The sequence below is a fragment of the Aotus nancymaae genome, unplaced genomic scaffold, assembly GCF_030222135.1.
Source record: "Aotus nancymaae isolate 86718 unplaced genomic scaffold, 86718_ANA_hifiasm-v0.15.2.pri h1tg000012l, whole genome shotgun sequence".
NCBI classification, from domain to species: domain Eukaryota; kingdom Metazoa; phylum Chordata; class Mammalia; order Primates; family Aotidae; genus Aotus; species Aotus nancymaae.
In genome coordinates, this window is record NW_026988423.1 from 47,403,528 (window position 1) to 47,424,735 (window position 21,208).

A 21,208-nucleotide genomic window follows, 5' to 3' on the forward strand; every position below is an offset into this window, starting at 1 on the left:
GCCTTTCAGAGAGGTCCACAGAGTGGAGAGGTACAGCACAGCCCTCGGGAAAACACTGTGACGCCCTTCCTGTGTTCTAGAGTGTGCTTTTTGCGCTTGCTGTAGAATTCCCCAGAGATTGTCTTTTTTTTTTTTTTTTTTTGGTAAGATACTGTTTTTTTCTGTTTTTGATTTGCTTTGATTTTTGAGATAGGGTGTCACTCTGTCGCCCAGGCTATAGTGTAGTGGGCCAGTCATGGCTCACTTCAGCCTCCGACCTCCTGGGCTCAAGTGATCCTCCCACCTCAGCCTCCTGAGTAGCTGGGACTACAGGCATGCACCATGATGCCCAGCTAATTTTTTAATTTTTTGTAGAAATGGGGTCTCACGCTGGGTGCAATGGCTAACACCTGTAATCCCAGCACTTTGGGAGGCCAAGGCCAGCGGATCACATGAGGTCAAGGGGTTCGAGGCCAGCGTGGCCAACATACCAAAACCCCATCTCTACTAAAAATACAAAATTAGCCAAGCATGGTGGCGCATGCCTGTAATCTGAGCTACTCAGGACGCAGAGGCAGGAGAATCGCTTGAACCCAGGAGGCAGAGGTTGCGGTGAGGCAAGATGATGCCACTGCACTCCAGCCTGGGTGACAGCGAGACTCCCGTCTCAAAAAAAAAGAAAGAGAAACTTGCCCCTGAGCTTGTGCAATCAGGACTTCAGGGTGTGAAGTAACAGGCAGGCGGCAGTTGGGTTCTAGATGTTTCTTCTGATTTCCTAACTTACCATGATAACTTCTCAAGGGAAGAATCCCTGGGCCATCCCAGAAAGACGCCTGGACTTGGGGACCAAGGTCCCATCCGCAGCCCTAATGCTCTCAGGGTCTCTTTATTTTTATTTTTTGTAGAGACGGGGTTTCACCATTTAGGCCAGGCTGATCTTGAACTCCTGACCTCAAGTGATCCACCCGCCTCAGCCTCCCAAAGTGCTTGGATTACAGGCATGAGCCACCATGCCCGGCCAGGGTCTCTTTTTATTAAACAAGAGCCGTGGCTGTCATTCCTTTAAGGTTTTGTGTTTTGTTTTGGTTTTTGAGACAAGGTCTCCCTCTCACCCAGGCTGGAGTGCGGTAGTGCAGTCACAGCTCACTGCAGCCTCCTGGGTTCAAGCAATTTTCCTGCCTCAGCCTTCCAGGTAGCTTGGACAGACTGCAGGCATGCACTACCAAGCCCGACTAATTTTTGTATTTTTTTAAACAGATGGATCTTGCTATGTTGCCCAGGCTGGTCTTGAACTCCTAGGCTCAAAGAATTCTCCCACCTCGGCCTCCCAAAATGCTGGGATTCCAGGTGTGAGTCACCGCACCCGGCCCCTTAAAAGGTTTTTTTACCTGAAGCAGGGGAAAGCAGACATGGGATAATTACGGCTTTTAAACTAAAATGGTTTTATTGAGATGTTTCGGTTGGAGGAGACACTTTTTCTGGCAGCATTTCTGACTCAGAAGGTCCCTTCGGGCCCACACTCTTCCCATGAAACAGTCACATCACTGTCCAATCAGCTCCGCAGAGGCCAGCCCTGGAGCAGAGGAGGATTGGGGGCCGTGGCGAGGCCCTACTCCGCTCCGTTCTGGTCAGCGCTTCTCTAGACTCTAACTTGTACTGTTGTCCGTAGCAGGTGACATTTCCACTGGAAGTTCATAAAGATGGCAACAGCCTCATTTCTTCCTAAGTGAACTGAGGCCCAGAGGAAGGGGAGGTCCCCACTAGGGAAACAGCCAGGGCCCTGCCTACGCAGGATGGTGAAATCAACTACATGTAATGCTTGCTTTTTTTTTTTTGAGTTGGAGTTTCGCTCTTGTTACCCAGGCTGGAGTGCAATGGCGCGATCTCGGCTCACCGCAACCTCTGCCTCCTGGGTTCAGGCAATTCTCCTGCCTCAGCCTCCTGAGTAGCTGGGATTACAGGCACGCGCCACCACGCCCAGCTAATTTTTTGTATTTTTAGTAGAGACGGGGTTTCACCATGTTGACGAGGATGGTCTCGATGTCTTGACGTCGTGATCCACCCGCCTCGGCCTCCCAAAGTGCTGGGATTACAGGCGTGAGCCACCGTGCCCAGCACATGTAATGCTTTCTAAGAGACAAGGCAGAAATCTGTCAATCCAGAATATTAAATATGGCTCCCCCTCTATAAGTTAACTGTCCAAGCTTATCCTTAAAAACCCCAGCAACCAACAATAGCAATTAGGAATCCAAATTCATAGCAACAAAAGGACACAGATACCAGTGTTGGAGAATGGTTTTGGTTACAGGGACAGGGTGACAGCTTATCCTAAATCCTGGGCATCCATCTGTCCACACCCGGAGCCAGGTTACCCTCGGCACCAGGTGCCCGCCCCGCAAAGCCCGGATCAGGAGACGGCTTGGTGGCAGGGTTGCAGGTCCCACGAGTAACTGCCCTTTCCCGGGCTGCGTGTCCATGGCCAGGTGGTCCTCAGGGTGGCTGGTGCTCCTTCCAGGAGCTGTGATTGCAGTGGGCTTGAAAGTTGAGTAGCTCTGGGAAATGGTCCTCGGAAGGCAGCGACAGGTCCGGGAGCACAGTGGTCCCCTGGGCTCTTCGCCTTGGCTCCTTAAGTGAAGAGGAAAGGTTTGTCTTGATCAGTATTTTGTTCTGAGAACCAGAGCCACTGGTTTGGGGACAGCATTGAGCCTGTCTGCTGGCTGAGAACAGAACCCATCCATCAATCACTGGGTTTCTTTTCTTTTCTTTTTTATACTTATTTATTTCATTTTTGTGGAGAACAGGGTCTCACTATATTGCCAAGGCAGGTCTTGAACTCCTGGGCTCAAGCTGTCCTCCTGCCTCTGCCTCCCTAACAGCTGGGATTACGGGTGTGAGCCACTGCGCCTGGCCTCCCTCCCTCCCTCCCTCCTTTCCTTCCCTCCCTCCTTTCCTTCCCTCCCTTCCTTCCCTTCCTTCCCTTCCCTTCCTTCCTTCTTCCTTCCTTCCGTTTTGCTCTTGTTGCCCAGGCTGGAGTGCAATGGCGCGATCTCAGCTCACTGCAACCTCCCCTCTCCGGGTTCAAGTGATTCTCCTGCCTCAGCCTCCCAAGTAGCTGGGACTACAGGTATGTGCCAGCACACCTGGCTAATTTTTATATTTTTAGTAGAGACGGGGTTTCACCATGTTAGCCAGGCTGGTCTCGAACTCCTGACCTCAGGTGATCTGTCCACCTCAGCCTCCCAAAGTGGTGGAATTACAGGCCTGAGCCACCGTGCCTGGCCTCTTTTTTTGTTTGTTTTTGTTTCAAGATAGGGTCTTGTTCTATTGCCCAGGCTGGAGTGTAGTGCCGCAGTCACAGCTTACTGTAGCTCACCCTCCTAGGCTCAAGCTAGACTCCCACCTCACCTCCAGGTAGCTAGGACTACATGTGTGTGCCACCACACCTGGCAAATTTTTGTATATTTTGTAGAGATGGCATTTCGCCATGTTGCTCACCCCTGTCTCTACTGCTGCCACCCCTGGCACAGATGGCACCAGTGCCTGGGTCCTTCCTGGACTTCCTGTCTCCACTGTCCCAGTACCCATTTGCCCAAAAGCCAGAGAAATTGAATTAAAAACATCCAGCTGGTCTTCTGTCCAAAACCTTCCCATTGGCTGGGCATAGTGTCTCACACCTGTAATCCCAGCACTTTGGGAGGCTGAGGCCAGAAGATTGCTTGCGCCCAGGAGTTCAAGATCAGCCAGGCAACAGCAATACCTTGTCTCTCAAAAAAGAAAAAGAAAACCAGCAAGGCGTGGTGATTTACACCTGTAATCCCAGCACTTTGGGAGGCTGAAGTGGGTGGATCACCTGAGGTCAGGAGTTCAAGACCAGCCTGGCTAATGTGAAACCTGATCTCTACTAAAAATACAGTGGCCTGGCACAGTGGCTCACGCCTGTAATCCTAGCACTTTGGAAGGCCAACGCAGGTGGATCACTTGAGTTCGGGAGTTCGAGACCAGCCTGGCCAACATGGTAAAACCCCATCATCTCTCGCCACTGCACTCCAGGCTGGGTGACAGAGTGACACTCTGTCTTAAAAAAATACAAAATAAAATTAGCTGGGCATGGTGGCAGGCGCCTGTAATCCCAGCTACTTGGGAGGCTGAGGCAGGAGAATCACTTGAACCTGGGAGGTGGAGATTGCAGTGAGCTGAATTGCACCACTGTACTCCAGCCTGGCAGGAGCAAAACTCTATCTCAAAAAACAAACAAAAAAACCACCTATCTGCCTCCCTCCCTCCCATCTCATGCAGTAAAACCCCAAGTGCTGTCCCTGCCTGGTCAGCACCCCCACCTCCGGCCTCCACCTCCACTAGTCTCCCCTCACCTGCGCCTTCCCATCCCCTGGCTTTGCTCAGACCCTTGGGGCTCACTCCACCCTGGGGCCTCAGTTGTCCCCTCTGCCTGGATGTCCTTCCCCCCTACGGGGTGAGGAAGGGAGCTCCGAAAGGTTTCCCTGGCCTCCTTAAATTGCAACACCCCATATTGCCCACAGCCCCACACTACTTCCTACCCCCTTCCCTGCTTGATTTATCTCTGCCGGACCTACCACCAGTGGACATGCCCTGTCTTACCTGTTTTTTGTTTTCTTTTTTGTTTTTTTGACAGGGTCTCACTCTGTCATCCTGGCTGGAGTACAGTGGTACAATCGTAGCTTACCGTAGCCTTGATCTCCTGGGCTCAAGCGATCCTCCTGCCTCAGCCTCCCAAGTAGCTAGGACTACAGGCACACAGCGCTATGCCCAGCTAATTTTTAAGTGTTTTGTGTTTTTGAGACAGGGTATTGCTCTGTTACCCACATGCAAGCACAGCTCACTGCAGTGACCATGGCTCATTGCAACCTTGACCTCCCTGGCTCAAGTGATCTTCCCACCTCACCTCCCAAAACAGTGGGAGTCTACGGCACGTACCATCACACCTGGCTAATTTTAAGTTTTTGTAGAGGCCGGGCCTGGTGGTGCACACCTGTAATCCCAGCTACTCGGGAGGCTGAGGCAGGAGAGTTGGTTGAACACAGGAGACGGAGGTTGTAGTGAGCTGAGGTTGTGCCAGTGCATACCAGCCTGAGTGACAGAGTGAGACTCTGTCTCAAAAAAGAAAAAAAGATTTTGTAGAGACAGAGGTCTTGCTATGTTGCCCAGGCTGGCCTCAAACTCAGAGGCTCAAAGGATACTCCCACCTCGGCCTCCCACAGTGCTGGGATTATAGGCATGACCAGTGTGTGCAGCCCTATCTGTTTTCTCTCTCCCACGAGAATGTAAGTTCTAAGGAGCCAGGGGTTTCCTGTTCTTCGTTTATATCGGTGTCCCCAGCGCCTAGAGCAGGACAGGGGTCCGTTGGATACTGGTTGAATGAATGACATGGGGCCCTGCACACTGGGTTCACACTCCTGCACCTGCCTCTGGGGCAGACTCCTGACCACCCAGGTTCCCTGTGGTTTCAACCCTCCAGCCTGCCCACTCAGACGATGGCCTGTGTCTCCCAGATGGGGACTTTGGGCAGCCTTCAAGGCCCCCTGGGGTTTATCCTGCTTCCCAAGCAGAAGACAGCCTGGGCTTTGATGTCTGACCACAGGGGCTTCCGTCTCCTCCTCCCCTTACCCCACAATGTGACCTTGGGCAGGTGGTTTAACTGCTCTGTGGCTTTGGGTGCCAAGAAGTGGTGTATGTGTGAGCGGTTAGCATGACACCATCTCACTGGCCTGTGGCGGCTCCTAGGTGCCTCTCCACCACTGTCACCTCTCCCAGTGCCCCACCTCCTGCCCATTTCCAGCACTGACCTGGTGACTTTGTGTGCCATGTCTTGTCTGGTTTTTTTTTTTTTAAATTTATTAAGACGGCATCTCGCTCTGTCACCCAGGTTGGAGGACAGTGGTGCGATTTGGGCTCACTGCAACCTCTGCTTCCCAGGTTCAAGCGATTCTCCTGCCTCAGCTTCCTTAGTAGCTGGGATTACAGGCATGCACAAACACACCTGGCTAATTTTGTATTTTTAGTAGAGACAGGGTTTCTCCATGTTGGCCAGGCTGGTCTTGAACTCCTGACCTCAGGTGATCGCCCGCCTCAGCCTCCAAAAATGCTGGGATTATAGGTGTGAGCCACAGCACCCTACCATATGTGCGACGTCTTGTCTAAGAGGTGGGCACTGGCCGGGCCCAGTGGCTCATGCTTGTAATCCTAGTACTTTGGGAGGCCGAGGTGGGCGAATCACCTGAGGTCGGGAATTTGAGACCAGCCTGAACAATATGGTGAAACCATGTCTACTAAAAATACAAAAGTTAGCCGGGCGTAGTGGTGTGCACCTGTAGTCCCAGCTACTCAGGAGGCTGAGGCAGCAGAATCGCTTGAACCTGGGAGGCGGAGGTTGCACTGAGCTGAGATTGCACCACTGCACTCCAGCCTGGGTGACAGAGGGAGACTCCATCTCAGAAAGGAAAAAAAAAGGAGGGGCACCAAGTGAGGAACTGGGTTCTAGGAGGTCGTCACTTGGTGCAAGGTTGAAGCTAGGAGGAGGTGGTGGAGCTGGGAGACCCACCCGGCGCCCGTTCCTTTCCCCTCAAGTCATCAGAATTCCCCACCTGACGCCCATGGCCACAGTCAGTGTCACCTCAGCAGGCTTGCCGCTGCTGTATTCTCCTAGTCCCATGGACTCTGGGCAAGACTAAAGCCAGGTAGGAATGGCAGGGGAGGGGCTCCCTTCCGAGGGAGACCCAGAACAGAGGAGCAGAGTCGCCAAGCTACCCCCTGGGAGCACCCATGGGTGCACTCCGCAGCCCCCACCATGGCCCCTCTACCCACACACTCGGCTGTTCCCTTGGATTGGGGTCCTGCAGCCTGGAAGACCTCTAACCCTCGGCCCACAGCAGCTGGAGAGCAGGGGCCTACCTTCCTTGGTCTGTCCTAGGCTTCTGAGACTGACACCTCCCCGTTCACGTAATCCGGTTCCCCATCCTCCTCGTCTGGGCTTCCAGCCAGGCCAGGGGATGCTTCTCTCTGGACTTGCCCTGCAAACCAGTGGGCAGACAGGTCATCGAGTGGTTCACGTGGACACACCCATGACTGTTCCCCCAACTGGGGTGCTGGGCTCAGACCCCCCAGACTCCACAATACAGCCTGTGGGGAATGCCACGCCAGACAGGTCCTGGCGGTGTGTGTCTGTTCCGTCTCGGATTTGCCAGAGATCGTCCTGCTCTGGGAGAAGGTGAACGCATTACTCCATGCATGCAGCTGGCGGAGGTTGCAGTGAGCCGAGATCGTGCCACTGCACTCCAGCCTGAGCAACAGGGAGACTCCAGCCCCCAGTGATGATGGGGTCCTCCCTGCAGAGAGGGAGGATAGGACCCCTTGGCCCAGTCCCACTGAGGTTCCAGGAGCCGATGAAGCCTCCTCTGAGGAGGCGCCCTGCCTGGGAGGACCTGACCCCACCCTGGAGGCCAGGGCAGCTGCTGAGGGCCATCATTTGTGGCTCAAGGTCTCTGCAGCTGCTCCTGCATCCCAGGCGTCACTGCGGGGTCAGCTGGACTGGCTGGAGGAAAGCCCACTCTCAGCCCCGCCCCTCCAGGCCAGTCCCTCAAGCCTGCCCTAAGTGGGCCGGCCACCTACCCATGGCCCTCCTGGACTCTCGCCACTGACGGATGGATGCTGAGTTCTGATAATCCTCGGATTCCTCATCATCTTCCAGGGGCACAGAGGGACAGGGACTGGAGGTGGGGCCAGTCTTCAGAGCTGGCGAGGGACTGTGTTCTCCGCAGAGGCCACCTGTGCCCTCCTGTTGGGCACCTGCAGAGAGGGAGGATAGGACCCCTTCAGCTCAGTCCCACTGAGGTGCCAGGAGCCGATGGAGCCTCCTCTGAGGATGCTGGGGGCAAGGCTCTACCCAAAGACACCCGGGGATCTGAGAGCCTTCAGGCTTCAAGGTGGGGCAGCCTTTGATCAGTGGGGAGTGCAGGGGCACCTGGCCGAGGGGTCTGCTGCTCCTGGCCCCAGCATGGCTGGGCGGTCTTACCTGGCTCTGTCGTTTTCTGCTTGCAGATGAGCACATTCTCATAGGAATTGGCATCATCATCTGCAGGAGAGAGGGGAGTGGGCATGGGTCTGTGCAGACTCTGAAAGGCCTGGCTCGTCCTCCTCTGTCCTGCCCTCCCTTTGCAGACGACCTCTCCCACCAAGCCCCAGATCTCTGGGTACCCGAGGGACCTCAAGCCTTCTGGAAGAGCTTCCTAATGGGCGCTGGCCTGGCACCCCGCAGGCTCTTCCCTGAGCCCTGAGCTCTTTTTCTGTCTTTTTTTTTTCTTGTGGAGAGTCTCTCGCTCTGTCACCCAGGCTGGAGAGCACTGGCAAAGTCATAGCTCACTGCAGCCTCCAATTCCTGGCTCAAGCGATCCTCCCACCCCTCACCCTCCTGAGTAGCCAGGACTACAGGCATGCACCACCACGCCCAGCTAAGTTTAAAAAATTTTTTGTAGAGCGAGTATCTCACTGTGTTGCCCAGGCTGGTCTAGAGCCCCTAAGCTCAAGCGATCTTCCCAAAGTGCTGTGGTTACAGGCATGAGGAGTCACTGTGCCAGGCATCCTTCTCTGTCTCCTAAGAGCCCCTCCAAATGCATTGGGGAGAGGTTTGCAATTCAGGCCCACGATGCGGGGCAGCTCAGAGGCTCATCTCTATGGGGCAATCAGGAGCTCTCCCTAGAGCCACTGCCGGGAGGAGGCTGGACTCTTCCAGATAGGGCAGGGCGGGCTGGGGATGCTTTGTTTGGGGACCCAGGCCGAGTGTGGCGTCTCCAAGCCTGGCACCCCATCTTGGCCCTGTGATGGGGAAGCTGGGCTCTGACCAATGCCCTGCCTGATGTCCATCAGTGATGACGGGGTCCTAAGAAATGAGCACTGCCGGCAGGGCTCACACCTGTAATCCCAGCACTTTGGGAGGCTGAGGCAGGAGGATCACCTGAGGTGAGGAGTTTGAGAGCAGCCTGGTCAACATGGTGAAACCCCATCCCTACTAAAAATACAAAAAATTAGCCAGGTGTGGTGGTGTGTGCCTGTAATCCCAGTCACTTGGGAGGCTGAGGCAGGAGAATCGCTTGAACCCGGGAGGCAGAGGTTTCAGTGAGCCAGGATTGCGCCACTGCACTCCAGCCTGGGCGACAGAGGGAGACTCCATCTCAAATGAAAAAGAAGTGGAGGTGGCAGTGGTGGGTGCAGAAGAGGACCCCCGAACACCTACACCGGCATGGCCCAGGTGGGAGCCCGGCCAGGGAGCTGGACTCAAGCCCAGGCCCCTGCACTTCTCGGCACGCACCGCCCACACTTACTCCTGTTGCCCTTTTTTTTCTTTTCTTTTTTTTTATCGAGCTGAAGTCTTGCTCTGTCACCCAGGCTGGAGTGCAGTGGCATAACTCAGCTCACTGTAACCTCCACCTCTTGGGTTCAAGCAAGTCTCCTGTCTCAGCCTCCCGAGAAGCTGGGATGACAGGCATGTGCCACACCACCATGTCCAGCTAAATTTTTTGTATTTTTGTAGAGACAGGGTTTCACCATGTTGGCCAGGCTGGTCTCGAACTCCGGACCTCAAATGATCCACCCACCTCGGCCTCCCAAAGGGCTGGGGTTATAGGCGTGAGCCACCATGCCCGGCCTGTCAGTTGGCCTTTCTATAAAGCAAAAGCATTCAGGGCCCAAGGCTCTGGTGTTCTCGGCCTGCGGGGATCACTGTTCCTGGTACCTCTGGGCTCATCAGATGCTCAGTCCTTGCTGACGGGGGCTGGTCTCCCCTGACCTCCCCGAGCCAGCCCTCTAGTTCCCTGCCCCTGTGGCCCACTCTCTCCGACACCCTGTGCCCACAGCTTCTGCACTGACCTGCCCGCCCCCTGGCCATCCTGGGCCCCTGCCTGCAGCGACGGCCTCCTCCTGTCCACCCACCCTTCTCTGCCAATTCACCCGAACCCAAGCCCAGCCTCCTCTCCTGCCTGGAATGTGGCTTCTGCCCCGAGCTCCCACATCACTTCCTCCCCCGCCTCCGGCTTTGTCCACCTCACCTTCGGGGGGCTTTGAGAACCGCCCCCAGTTGTAATACTCCATGGCAATGGGGTCTCTGGCCAAGAGAACAGACAGCACAGGTTTCTCGACAGGCTGGAGGGTGGGGCGGGAGGCCTCAGGGCAGTGAGGCCAGGGCTGCTCCCACCGTTGCTCTTCTTGGGGGCCGTGGGGACTCGGGTCCCTCCCAAAGTGCTAGGACTACAGGCGTGAGCCACCTTGCTGTGCGACCTTAGGCCAGCCCACGTGGTTTGCCCATCTGTGAGATGATGCAACACACTGAGGGGTCCTGGGTGTCTTGTCGCTTGTCTTTGACTGGGTGATGCTGAATGAGTCTCCATCCCCCACCCCACACACCCCGTGTCCCAGAGCATGGCTGAGTCCGGTCCCACAAAGCCAGGATCACCTGAGAGTCAACAGGGCCACCCAAGGCCTGCCTGCCAGGAGAAGGAGGGGAACCTGGGAGTTCTAGTGCCAGAGGTGGTTCCTAGACCAGGAAGCCCAGGGCCGTGCGGGCAGCTGGGGCCACTCACACGTAGACGTCCTCCAACCCGTGTCTGCTTCCTGCGGGAGGAGGCGAGAATCAGGCCTGAGCCCCTGGGCTGCAGCCCCACCATGGCCTCCCCCTCTCCCCAGGAGCCCACCTACCTTTGCTGAAGTTCTGGTACCTGGGAGATGCTGGATCTGGAAGAAGGAAAGGCCCAAATCATCGCCTGCTCCCCTGCCCGGCTTTCCACCCAGCTCGGGCTCCACAGCCCAAGGTGGAGCAAGGTGTTTCCTGGGTCTGAGCCTTTGCCATGCTCCCTGTCCCCTCTGTCGGGCATGTGCGGGTGCGCACTCTCTCTGGGCCAGGCCGATTCCAGGAGCCTTTCCTGCCCAGCCTGTGTCTCTGCTGGGGAGGCCTCCCCTGTCCCCCCAGGTGTTGGCATTAGTCCCAGCTTGGCTAGGCCTGTCCCTGTCCCTGCCCTGTGCCACTCACCCTCCAGGCTGGGGGAGAAGTGCAGCAGCTTGTCCTTCCTGCAGGGAGGGGGAGGGGGGGTTGAAGGAGGGACTGTAGGGGAGAGGCCGCCCAGGACACATCCCCCGCATACCCCTAGTGGGGCCATCATATTGAGCCCTGGGGATCTGGGGCTGGGGGAGGGAGGGAGGGAGGTCTTGGCCTGGGTTCACCACGTGGGGACCTCCAGGACCTACCTTCCTTGTCACTTCCTGGGGGCTGTGACCTACCTTGCAGGTGCTGTGTCCGCCAGGGGTCCTGGCCATGCCTGCCCGACCACTGCGAAGGACAAGAAGTCCCCCAGGCTAGCCCAGCCCCTCACTCCATCGCTCCCCCTCCCACATCAGGCCTGGCCACGGTGTCAGGGCAATGGGGACTGAGAGAACTTAACAAGGACACCCCCAACCCAGAGCCCAGCCCGGGACCCTTGGAGACTTACAGGAGTAGGTCTGGGACCCCATAAAGCTCTGCTGGTCCTCACGCCTGGAAACACAAGGGCTGTGCTGAGCCTGGGCCTGGCCTCCCAGAGCCCGGGGACACAGGGACAGGAGAGATGGGTGGGGACAAGGAGGGAGAGCAGAGGGTCGGACCCGGGCGACAGTGGGGAGGAACTGCTGCCCTTTCAAGCCTCAGACTCTCAGCTCCCCCTGCCACCCCAATTCTCTGGTCCCTCTGCACACGGGGTCCGTGCCCACTGCTCACACAGGGCCCTGGGCTGGAGCCCCGCTCTCAGCAGCCCCATCCCCAACATGTCCTCAACAGGGCCTGCTGGGGGGTCCCAGGCCCCTGGAGATGGTCAGAGGGATCTGTGGACAGGGCTGGGGAGGCAGCCCTGAGATCCTGGGGCATGAAGGTGAATAAAGACCTGCTCAGGGGCCCAGCAGTGACTTGGGGTAAATTATTTCAGCCAGGAGTGACAAAGAGGCTGCCTCCCACCTGCTGGTGCCAGGGAGTGTTTTTAATTCCTTAAAATAGCACACGTGGCTGGGCATGGTGGCTCACACCTGTAATCCCAGCACTTTAGGAGGCCGAGGCAGGTGGATCACTTGAGGTCAGGAGTTCGAAACCAACCTGGCCAACATGGGGAAGCCCCATCTCTACTAAAAATATAAAAAAAATTAGCCAGGCATGGTGGGTGCCTGTAATCTCAGTTACTCAGAAGGCTGAGGCAGGAGAATCACTTGAACCCAGGAGGCGGAGGGTGCAGTGAGCCAAGATCATGCCACTGCAGCCTGGGCAACACAGTGAGACTCCATCTCAAAAAAAACAGCACATGCTCTGGGGACATTCAAACCCACCATTTACTTCCAAATAACTGGCAAGACAAGTTCAAGGCTTAGCAGACACAGCTAAGTGCCCAGTCGTCACCTGATTTCCCTTCTTGCTTTCAGAAGAAACTTTGATTTTTATTTAGACAGCCTGTGCTCATGTAAAAGGCTATCCTGGCCGGTGCGGTGCCTTACACCTGTAATCCCAGCACATTGAGAGACGGGCCAAAGTGGGCGGATCACTTGAGGTCTGGAGTTTGAGACCAGCCTGGCCAACATGGTGAAACCCCATCTCTACTGAAAATGCAAAAAATTAACCAGGTGTGGTGGCGTGTGCCTGTAATCCCAGATACTCCGGAGGCTGAGACAGGAGAATCGCTTGAGGTAGGCAGAGGTTGCAGTGAGTCGAGATTGTTCTATGGCACTCCAACCTGAACAACAGAGAGAATGAGACTCCATCTCAAAGTAAATAAATAAATAAATTAATTAATTAAAAGACTATCCCTAGCCTTCCTTGCACCAAAGCGTGGCCACGGATTAAGCTCTGGTCAATGAGATTCAAGCCAAGGTTGTTGACATTTCCAATACATCTTTTTAAAGGGGGGCACTGGCAACTGGGAGACACCCTTTGTATCCTTGTTCCTTCTTATTTCCCACTGCTGGGAATGCAGAGATGAGGGCTGGTGCCCCAGCTGCCATCTTGGATCATGAGGCACTCTTAAAAAATAGAAGCCACCATTACAGGTGATGGAGTGGATTCAGTCATTATTAAAGCAGGTTTTGGCCAGGCGCGGTGGCTCACGCCTGTAATCCCAGCACTTTGGGAGGCTGAAATGGGTGGATCACGAGGTCAGGAGTTCAAGACCAGCCTGGCCAAGATGGTGAAACCCTGTCTCTACTAAAAATAAAAATATATATATTAGCCAGGCGTGGTGGTGCACGCCTGTAATTCCAGATGCCTGGGGGGCTGAGGCAGAAAATTGCTTGAACCTGGGAGACGGAGGTTGCAGTGAGTCAAGATCATGCCACTGCACTCCAGCCTGGGCAACAGAGCAAGACTCAATCACAAAATAAAATAAAGCAGGTTTTGGGGCTCTTTCTCTGAATCAAAATGGGTACCTGGCCCAACCTTCCAGGAGCTCCTGGAGGACTGGGGCTCATGGTGGCCTCCTTTAGGAGAGATACCCTAAATCCACAGGAGAGAGTCAGACGTGGCTTCCCGGAAGAAGCAACCCAGGAGCTGGGCCTGTGCTCACGGCAGTCACTTCACGCAGGCCGGTGGGACCGAACCAAACCGAGGTAACAGATGGAGAGACAGGCAAAGGCCTTCCAGGGAGGGGGCCAAGCAGCGCCCCCCGCCACCTCCCACATGGGGACCTGTGGTGGTCTGGCCTTGACCATCTGCGGCTCTGAGATCAATCATGCAGCCAGGGGTGGGCAGGGCCTGAGGGAAGAGGGGAGAGGGGACGTGTCGGAGGAGTCAAGGGCATGGGGGACGCTGGGGGAGGTTGCAGGCAGGCCAGAAACCACGTGGCCAGAAAGACGCAGAAAGGTCTAGGCTTGGCCCACGGTCAGCAAGGCTGGGAAGATGCTATTTTCAAATCTCACTGTGGTTTTTCAGTTGCAAAAGGAAATGAGGAAGGATGTGTGTGCGTGCGTGTATGCGTGGTGGGTCATGAGTGACTGCTCAGGGGTGCATGTGGACCTCCAGGTTCTCTGAGCCTGCAGTCAATCATTCTTTTTTTTTTTTTTTTGAGACGGAGTTTCACTCTTGTTGCTCAGGCTGGAGTGCAGTGGTATGATCTCGGCTCACCAAAACTCCACCTCCCGGGTTCAAGCGATTCTCCTGCCTCAGCCTCCCAAGTAGCTGAGGTTACAGGCATGCGCAACCACACACAGATAATTTTTGTATTTTTAGTAGAGATGGGGTTTCTCCATGTTGGTCAGGCTAGTCTCGAACTCCCAACCTCAGGTGATTCGATCGCCTCGGCCTCCCAAAGTGCTAAGATTATAGGCATGAGCCACCTTGCCTGGGCAGTAAATCATTCTCTTAATCCAAGGACACCCGTGGCCACTGCCCCTGTGCCCGGGTTGTGTTGGGTTTCAACCTCAGCCCCTGGTCCACAGCATCTAACCCACTGCCCTTTCCTGCATCTGTCTTTCTCACAGTCCTTCCCTGGTCCCTGAGGGACTTGCCCACATTCTCCCCTGAGCTCCGACAGCTTTTTCCGGGGAGGTCTCCAACAACATTCACATTTCGCTCTGTGCCGGGGTCTCTGTCTCCCACATTCCACAGGGAGAGCAGATCCTCCGTCTGCCCCCTGGCAGTAGCCCTGGGGTACTGGGGTCAAAGGAAGGAAGGCTGAGGACACAGGTGCTGGACTTCTAATTTTTTTTCTATATTTTTCTATATTTTTCTTTTTTTTTCTGAGATGGAGTCTCACTCTTTTACCCAGGTTGGAGTGCAGTGGCGCGATCTCAGTTCACTGCAACCTCCACCTCCCGGGTTCAAGTGATCTTCCTACTTCAGCCTCCCAAGCAGCTGGGAGTACAAGCACCCACCACCAAACCTGACTAATTTTTGTATTTTTAGTAGAGACGGGGTCTGACCATGTTGTCCAGGCTGGTCTCGAACTCCTGACCTCAGGTGATCTACCACCTCAGCCTCCCAAAGTGCTGGGATTACAGGTGAGCCACCACGCCCGGCCGGATGCCTGGACTGCTAGAGGGCTTCACAGGCAAGCTGAACAGCGGCTGGCCCCACAGCCCAGGCATCGCTGCCTCCCAAAGCCCCCCAACCCAAGCTGCAGCAGGGCCTGGAGAGCGTCTGGGCACTTCCTCTCCCTTCTCTGATGCCTAGGGACTGGCTAGAGACTGGCACAGAGGTGTGAGTGAAGGGGTGAAGGACGGGGTGCCAGGAATTCCCTTGAGGACACCCATGCCCAGGGTACATGAATACACCAGGCTAGGGACATTGAGGCAACTCACAGACTTCTCTGCTGGTAGATTTTCTCTGACCTCTTTGCACCTGCAAAAACAAGCCAGGATTAGCAAGGGTCCAGGAGCAGCTGCGAACTGAGGTCAGATACTCCCCGCCGTGTCTTGTCTCCCAGCAGCACTTGGGGCCAAGTTGTCAATCATCACCAGCCGCCTGATATTAAAGAATATTTGGGGCCAGATGTGGCGGCCCCAGCACTTTGGGAGTCCAAGGTGGGAGGATCACCTGAGGTCAGCCGTTTGAGACCAGCCTGGCCAACATGGCGAAACCCCATCTCTACCAAAAACACAGAAATTAGCTGGGCGTGGTGGCGGGTGCCTCTAATACCAGCTACTCGGGAGGCTGAGGCAGGAGAACTGCTTGAACCCAGGAGTTGGAGGTTGCAGTGAGCTGAGAGTGCCACTGCACTCCAGCCTGGGCTACAGAGCAAGACTCTGTCTCCAAAAAAAAAAACGGTTAGGCGCGGTGGCTCATGCATGTAATCCCAGCACTTTGGGAGGCGGAGGCAGGTGGATCACCTGAGGTCAGGAGTTCAAGACTAGCCTGGCCAACATGGTGAAACCCCATCTTAAAAAAAAAGTATTTGCTCAGAGTATTTTAGAAGAGGAGAGGTTGGAAAAGTGGATGCCACAGGCAGCCCCGTCTCCCCTCCTTTGTCTGGGGCAATTTCTCTGGCCCAAGACATTGCAGCTGACCCAGCAAAACCAAAGCCCCAGGTGCATGTGACCATTGTCTTCAGGGGGCAGTTTACGGGTTCAGGGGTCGCCTCAGGAGGGTCATCTGCCCTTTCTGACCACAGCCAGGTCTGGGCTGACGGGGTCTCTGGGATGCACCGCCCACGCTTCTCTCCATCACGCCCCCGCACCCCCCGCCTACCTGGACGTGAGCAGCGCACACACAGGCTGGCCGCCACCGCCAGCAGCACCAGCAGTGCTGCCCCGGGCCACAGCAGTTCAGTCCCTGAGCTCATGCTGGCTCCTGGTGTCACCTCCTGTGGTTCTGAGATGGGGGGGTGCCCGTGAGCAAGGGGACCCTTTTTCAGGAATGCCACCCCATGCCCCCACTGTGCCGGAACAGTCACATAGCTGAGTCCAGGCTGCAGAAACGCCACCTCCCCTCCTGGCTCCTGCACTGGGCAAGGACAGAACCAGTCTTGTTCACCCCACAGGACCCCAAAGCAACATGTCTGCCTCGTGGCCCAGCATCACCCTTGATAAATGCTGGAAGGTTCTGAGGGCCCACAAGATACCCCCACATGCAAGCCCAAAGCCCTACACACAGCCTCGCTTAATCCAGACAACCGCCCTTGGAAAGTGAGGTTCACCGCCTTTCACAAATTGAGAAACTGAGGCCAGAGAGCTCACATCTGCTAAGTGGAAAGATAGGATTCAGGCCGTAGCATCCTGCCCCAAACCCTGGCTCTGCCCATCACATTTGCTGGCTCTAGTAAACCCACCGTGGCTCCTGGAGGTGACAGTCACAGTCTGTGGCCACCACCCATACAGAAGCACCCGGAAGCCCCCGCCCATCCCAGGGCAACTCAGGGCTCCTCTCTGCCCACCTCCTGCCTGGGGGTCCCCCTGAGGTCCACCCAGGACCTGGGAATGGGACTTCCATTCCTGAAACAACTGCAAGCCCAGATTCTGCCTGTGGTGAGAGCTGGGAGGAGGGGAGTCAGGGAAGGCTTCTTGGAGGAGGTGGCCCAAGAGCATGAGGTGGAGAAAGGTAGGCTGGGCGCACTGGCTCACACCTATAATCCCAGCACTGTGGGAGGCTGAGGTGGGTGGATCACAGGGTCAGGAGATGGAGACCATCCTGGCCAACATGGTGAAACCCTGTCTCTACTAAAAATACAAAAAAATTGTTGGAGCATGGTGGCGGACGCCGGTAGTCTCAGCTTCTCAGGAGGCTGAGGCAGGAGAATTGCTTGAACCCAGGAGGCGGAGATTGCAGGGAGCTGAGATCATGCCACTGCACTACAGCCTGGGCGACAGTGCGAGACTCCTTCTCAAAAAAAAAAAGAAAGTTGATTCGCAGAGGGATGAGGCCCTAGGGCCGTGCTGCACGTGTCTGGAGGGGATAAGCTGGGATGCCAGGGCTGGGCTGGAGACTCGACGTTCAGGGGGAGGGGGCCCTGAATCCCCGGCTGGCACCTGGCCGGCTTCTTGGTCTGTGGCTGGTCCCAGCCTTGAAACCATGGCGTGATGACCAGGCCTCAGCAAAGACAAAATGCACACCACACACCGTGGCCTGGTGGATGGAAGCGCGGCCCTCTTGAGTGGCTTCCAAGAACTGTTGCAACCATAAACAGCCCCAGGCTGGGCGGAGTGGCTCACGCCTGTAATCCCAGCACTTTGGGAGGCTGAGGCAGGGAGGATCGCTTGAGCCCAGGGAGGTTGAGGCTGCGGTGAGCTGTGATCGTGCCACTGCACTCTAGCCTGGGCAATAGAGGAAACTTTATTTCAAAAAATAATAAGGAGACCTGGTCACCTGGAGATGGCCAGGGACAGAGTTGAGGGTGGCGGGGGTCTCTGAAGGGGCTGGGCATGGCAGGCATTTGTGGAGCCAACACTCCCAAGTGTCCACCCTGCTTCCACTATGCTCTTCCCGTCCTGGCCACCAGTGAGGGCTTCTGCCCATCCCACAGCTGGGGAAGATGAGGCTGGGAGCAGTAAACAGGACTTAAAAGGAGGAGTTCCCGCCGGGTGAGGTGGCTCACGCCTGTAATCCCACCACTTTGGGAGGCCGAGGTGGGCAGATCACCAAGTCAGGAGTTCCAGACCATCTTGGTGAAACCCCATCTCTACTAAAAATACAACAAATAGCCAGGTGTGGTGGGGGCACCTGTAATCCCAGCTACTCGGGAGGCTGAGGCAGGAGAATCACTTGAACCCAGGAGGCAGAGGTTGCAGTGAGCCGAGATTGCGCCACTGCACTCCAGCCTGGGTGACAGGATCGAGACTCCATCTCAAAAAAAAAAAGGGAAAAAAAAAAGGAGGAGGAGCTCCAGGCTGCCTACCTCCTGCCTTGGGTTCCCCGAGGCCCACCAGGACCTGGGCTGTCCGGCTTGAAAGCTGTGTGGCCTTGGACGAGCCTCAGGACCTCCCTGAACTTCCCAAATCCCTGCAGAAAGATGAGTCAGAATCTCCGTATGACCCTGAGCCACCATCAGGGGCCCATCACAGAGAAGCCACCGGGCCTCCCCGCAAAAGCCAAGTGAGTCAGTGGGAACAAGTGAATTTCCCAGCCGTGTGACTGGCACGACCCAGGTCACCCCGGGAGGTGGTCCAAGGAAGCTCCGCTCTCTCCTCCCCAGGGCCTGCCTGGGCACTGCCCTTCTCCCTCCCCAAACCTCAACCTGCCTCAGTGCCCCCAACCCAGGGCGCGCCCCCAACCCCTCCAGCATGGCCCAGGTTCATCCCAGGCTTGTGAGGTTGCAGCACCTTGTCTTGGGGGAGGACTCATGGGAACAGATCTTGCCTGTGCCTGGAGCCCCCCAGCCTCAGGTTTCTCATCCATAAAATGGGGTCAGGCTGGGTACGGGGGCTCACACCTGTAATCCCAACACTTTGGGAGGCTGAGGCAGGAGGATCACTTGAGGTCAGAAATTGGAGACCAGCCTGGCCAACATGGTGAAACGCTGTTTCTACTAAAAATACAAAAATTAGCCAGGCGTGGTGGTGCACGCCTATAGTTCCAGCTATTTGGGAGGCTGAGGCAGAAGAATTACTTGAACCCGGGAGGTGGAGGTTGCAGTGAGCCGAGATTGCACCAGTGCACTCCAGCCTGGGCCACACAGCAAGACCCTATCTCTAAAAACAAAAAAACAAAATTTAACAGTCGTGTGTCTGCCCCCAGACTGAATGAATTCTGTGCTGTCTCTCTGTCTCTGCCTCCCTCTCTGAGTGTCTCTATCTCACTCTCACTCTTACTCTCCTGTCCGGGTTCTGAAAGCAGGTGGGGTGAGACGGAGGTAGTGGAGGGTGGGCCCTCGGAGGCCCCCAGGGGCCGGCAGGGCTGGGTGGGGTGGGGAGCGGGGATCACCGCAGACCACGGTTCTGCAGAGGCCAAAATAGCACTAAAGGGAAGTGGGCACTTTTCATATGAACAAAGATTGCACAGAGCCGGCTTCGGGGAAGCTCTCGGGGCTGGGCTGGACCCCCCTCCCGGAAGGCCACCCCGAGACCACCCTGCCTGTCCTCCCAGCGGTTGGGGACACTGGGGTGGGGGAGGGGCGGCCTGGCTTGAAGCCCTGGACAGCTTTAACCACTGGGCTCTTCTCTGGGGGCTGTTTCTTTTTGTTGTTTAGTTTTTAATTGTATTGAGTTTTTTTGATTTTGTTTTTAAGAGATGGGGGTCTCACTGTGTTGCCCAGGCTGGTCTCCAGCTCCTGACCTCAAGGGATCCTCCCCCCTCGGCCTCCCAAAGTGCTGGGATGACAGCTGTGAGCCACTGTGCCGGGCTGGTCCTGTTGCCTTTTCCAAATAACACTGGGCTTCAAATGAGGTTGGCTGGGAGGGAGAGAGGGGAGGGTGCAGCAGGGGCCTGAGCAGCCCTGGTCCCAGGGGCAGAGCTGAGGGCCAGGTAGGGGGCTGGGTGGGGAGGCAGGGGAGGGGGTTTCCACCTGACCTGGAGCAGGACGCGGGCCCTGGCCTGTAATCTCACCGTTTTCCCCTGACCTGTGTAGGGGTAACAGTCCCATTTCGCGGATGAGGAAACCGAGGCTCCCAGGCCAGGCCAGCCGCTGCTTTGGCCCTCACCTGCCCTCAGTCTCTGACAGTGAGGGGACTGCCGTGGGATGTCCCAAGGCTGTGCAGGCTGGACACGCGAAGGCGAGGGCAGGAGAGTGGCCAGAACCACAGAAACAAGCTGACCCCTGAAATGCCGCAGGGCCTGGTGCCAGGGCGGGAGTGGGGGCCTCGGGAGGGGGCGCTAGGCATCCAGGCCACCTCCCGCCCCACCCAGTGGGGCCAGGAGCTCCTGGGGGATGGGGGACAGCCTGAGGATGCAGGCACCCCTGGGAAAGGCTTACCTGAGAGTCCAGGGCTCCTCACCGCGGCCGCCCCATCCTGAGCCCGCACACCTGCTTGAGCCGATGTCAACACCACTGACACTGGCCGGGCGGACAGGGCGGGGTTTCTGCCAGCCACTGAATCATCCGCACATCCGCTGCTCTGCCGGACAGGCTCAGCTATGAACGGGGAGGGTGAAGGTGGGGGGAAGCGGGCGAGAGAGAGAGAGAAGAGACAGAGGAAAGAGAAAGAGGGTGGGAGAGAGAGAAGAGGGGAGAAAGAGGTGGGGTGAGAGAGAGACAGAGAGGGAGGGAGAGAGGACAGAGAGAGAAAAGAGAAACCAAGTGAGAGGGAGAGAGAGAAGATAAGCGACAGGGCCCGGCGGTGGCTCACGCCTGTAATCCCAGCACTGTGAGAGGCTGAGCGGGGTGGATCACCTGAGGTCAGGAGTTCGAGACCAGCCTGGCCAACGTGGTGAAACCTCGTCTCTAGTGAAAATATAAAATCAGCCGGGCGTGGTGGCAGGCACCTGTAATCCCAGCTACTCAGGAGGGAATTGGGAGGCTGAGGTTGCCGTGAGCTGAGATCACGCCACTGCATTCCAGCCTGGGTGACAGGAGTGAAACTCCCTCCCAAGAAAAAACAAAAACAAGAGACAGAGCAGAGAGACACAAGAGAACAGGAAAATACGGACACACACTAACACACACAGAAACATAAGTCACACAGAGAGGAGGAGGGATACACTCCAACAGACAGGAAGCAAGAGACTGAAACTGAGGCGCTTCTGCAGATGGCAGACATGGAGACACACACACGCTGAAAAGACACACACACTAGGCCGGCCACGGTGGCTCATGCCTGCAATCCCAGCACCTTG

The 21,208-nt window shown here is 56.3% G+C and overlaps 1 protein-coding gene across 2 annotated transcripts; it reads right to left on the reverse strand.

Annotated features, from left to right (window-relative positions):
• Positions 1–1,401: 1,401 nt before the first annotated feature.
• LAT2 (linker for activation of T cells family member 2) lies at positions 1,402–20,746 on the reverse strand. 2 transcript variants are annotated; one of them, XM_012449063.2, is made up of 13 exons: positions 20,349–20,746; positions 16,193–16,315; positions 15,307–15,346; positions 11,490–11,533; positions 11,281–11,329; positions 11,033–11,070; positions 10,702–10,737; positions 10,587–10,617; positions 10,056–10,111; positions 8,027–8,086; positions 7,624–7,800; positions 6,907–7,025; positions 1,402–2,604 (listed from the first exon to the last, which is right to left on the reverse strand). In XM_012449063.2, the coding sequence occupies exons 2-12, from the start codon at positions 16,284–16,286 to the stop codon at positions 6,922–6,924; spliced, it is 729 nt and encodes a 242-aa protein (XP_012304486.2). In that variant the 5' UTR covers positions 16,287–16,315; positions 20,349–20,746; the 3' UTR covers positions 1,402–2,604; positions 6,907–6,921. The 2 variants fall into 2 exon arrangements, with proteins under 2 accessions (XP_012304486.2, XP_012304487.2); XM_012449064.2 differs by lacking the exon at positions 10,587–10,617 and having other exon boundaries at positions 10,722–10,737.
• Between the last annotated feature and the right edge of the window lie 462 nt (positions 20,747–21,208).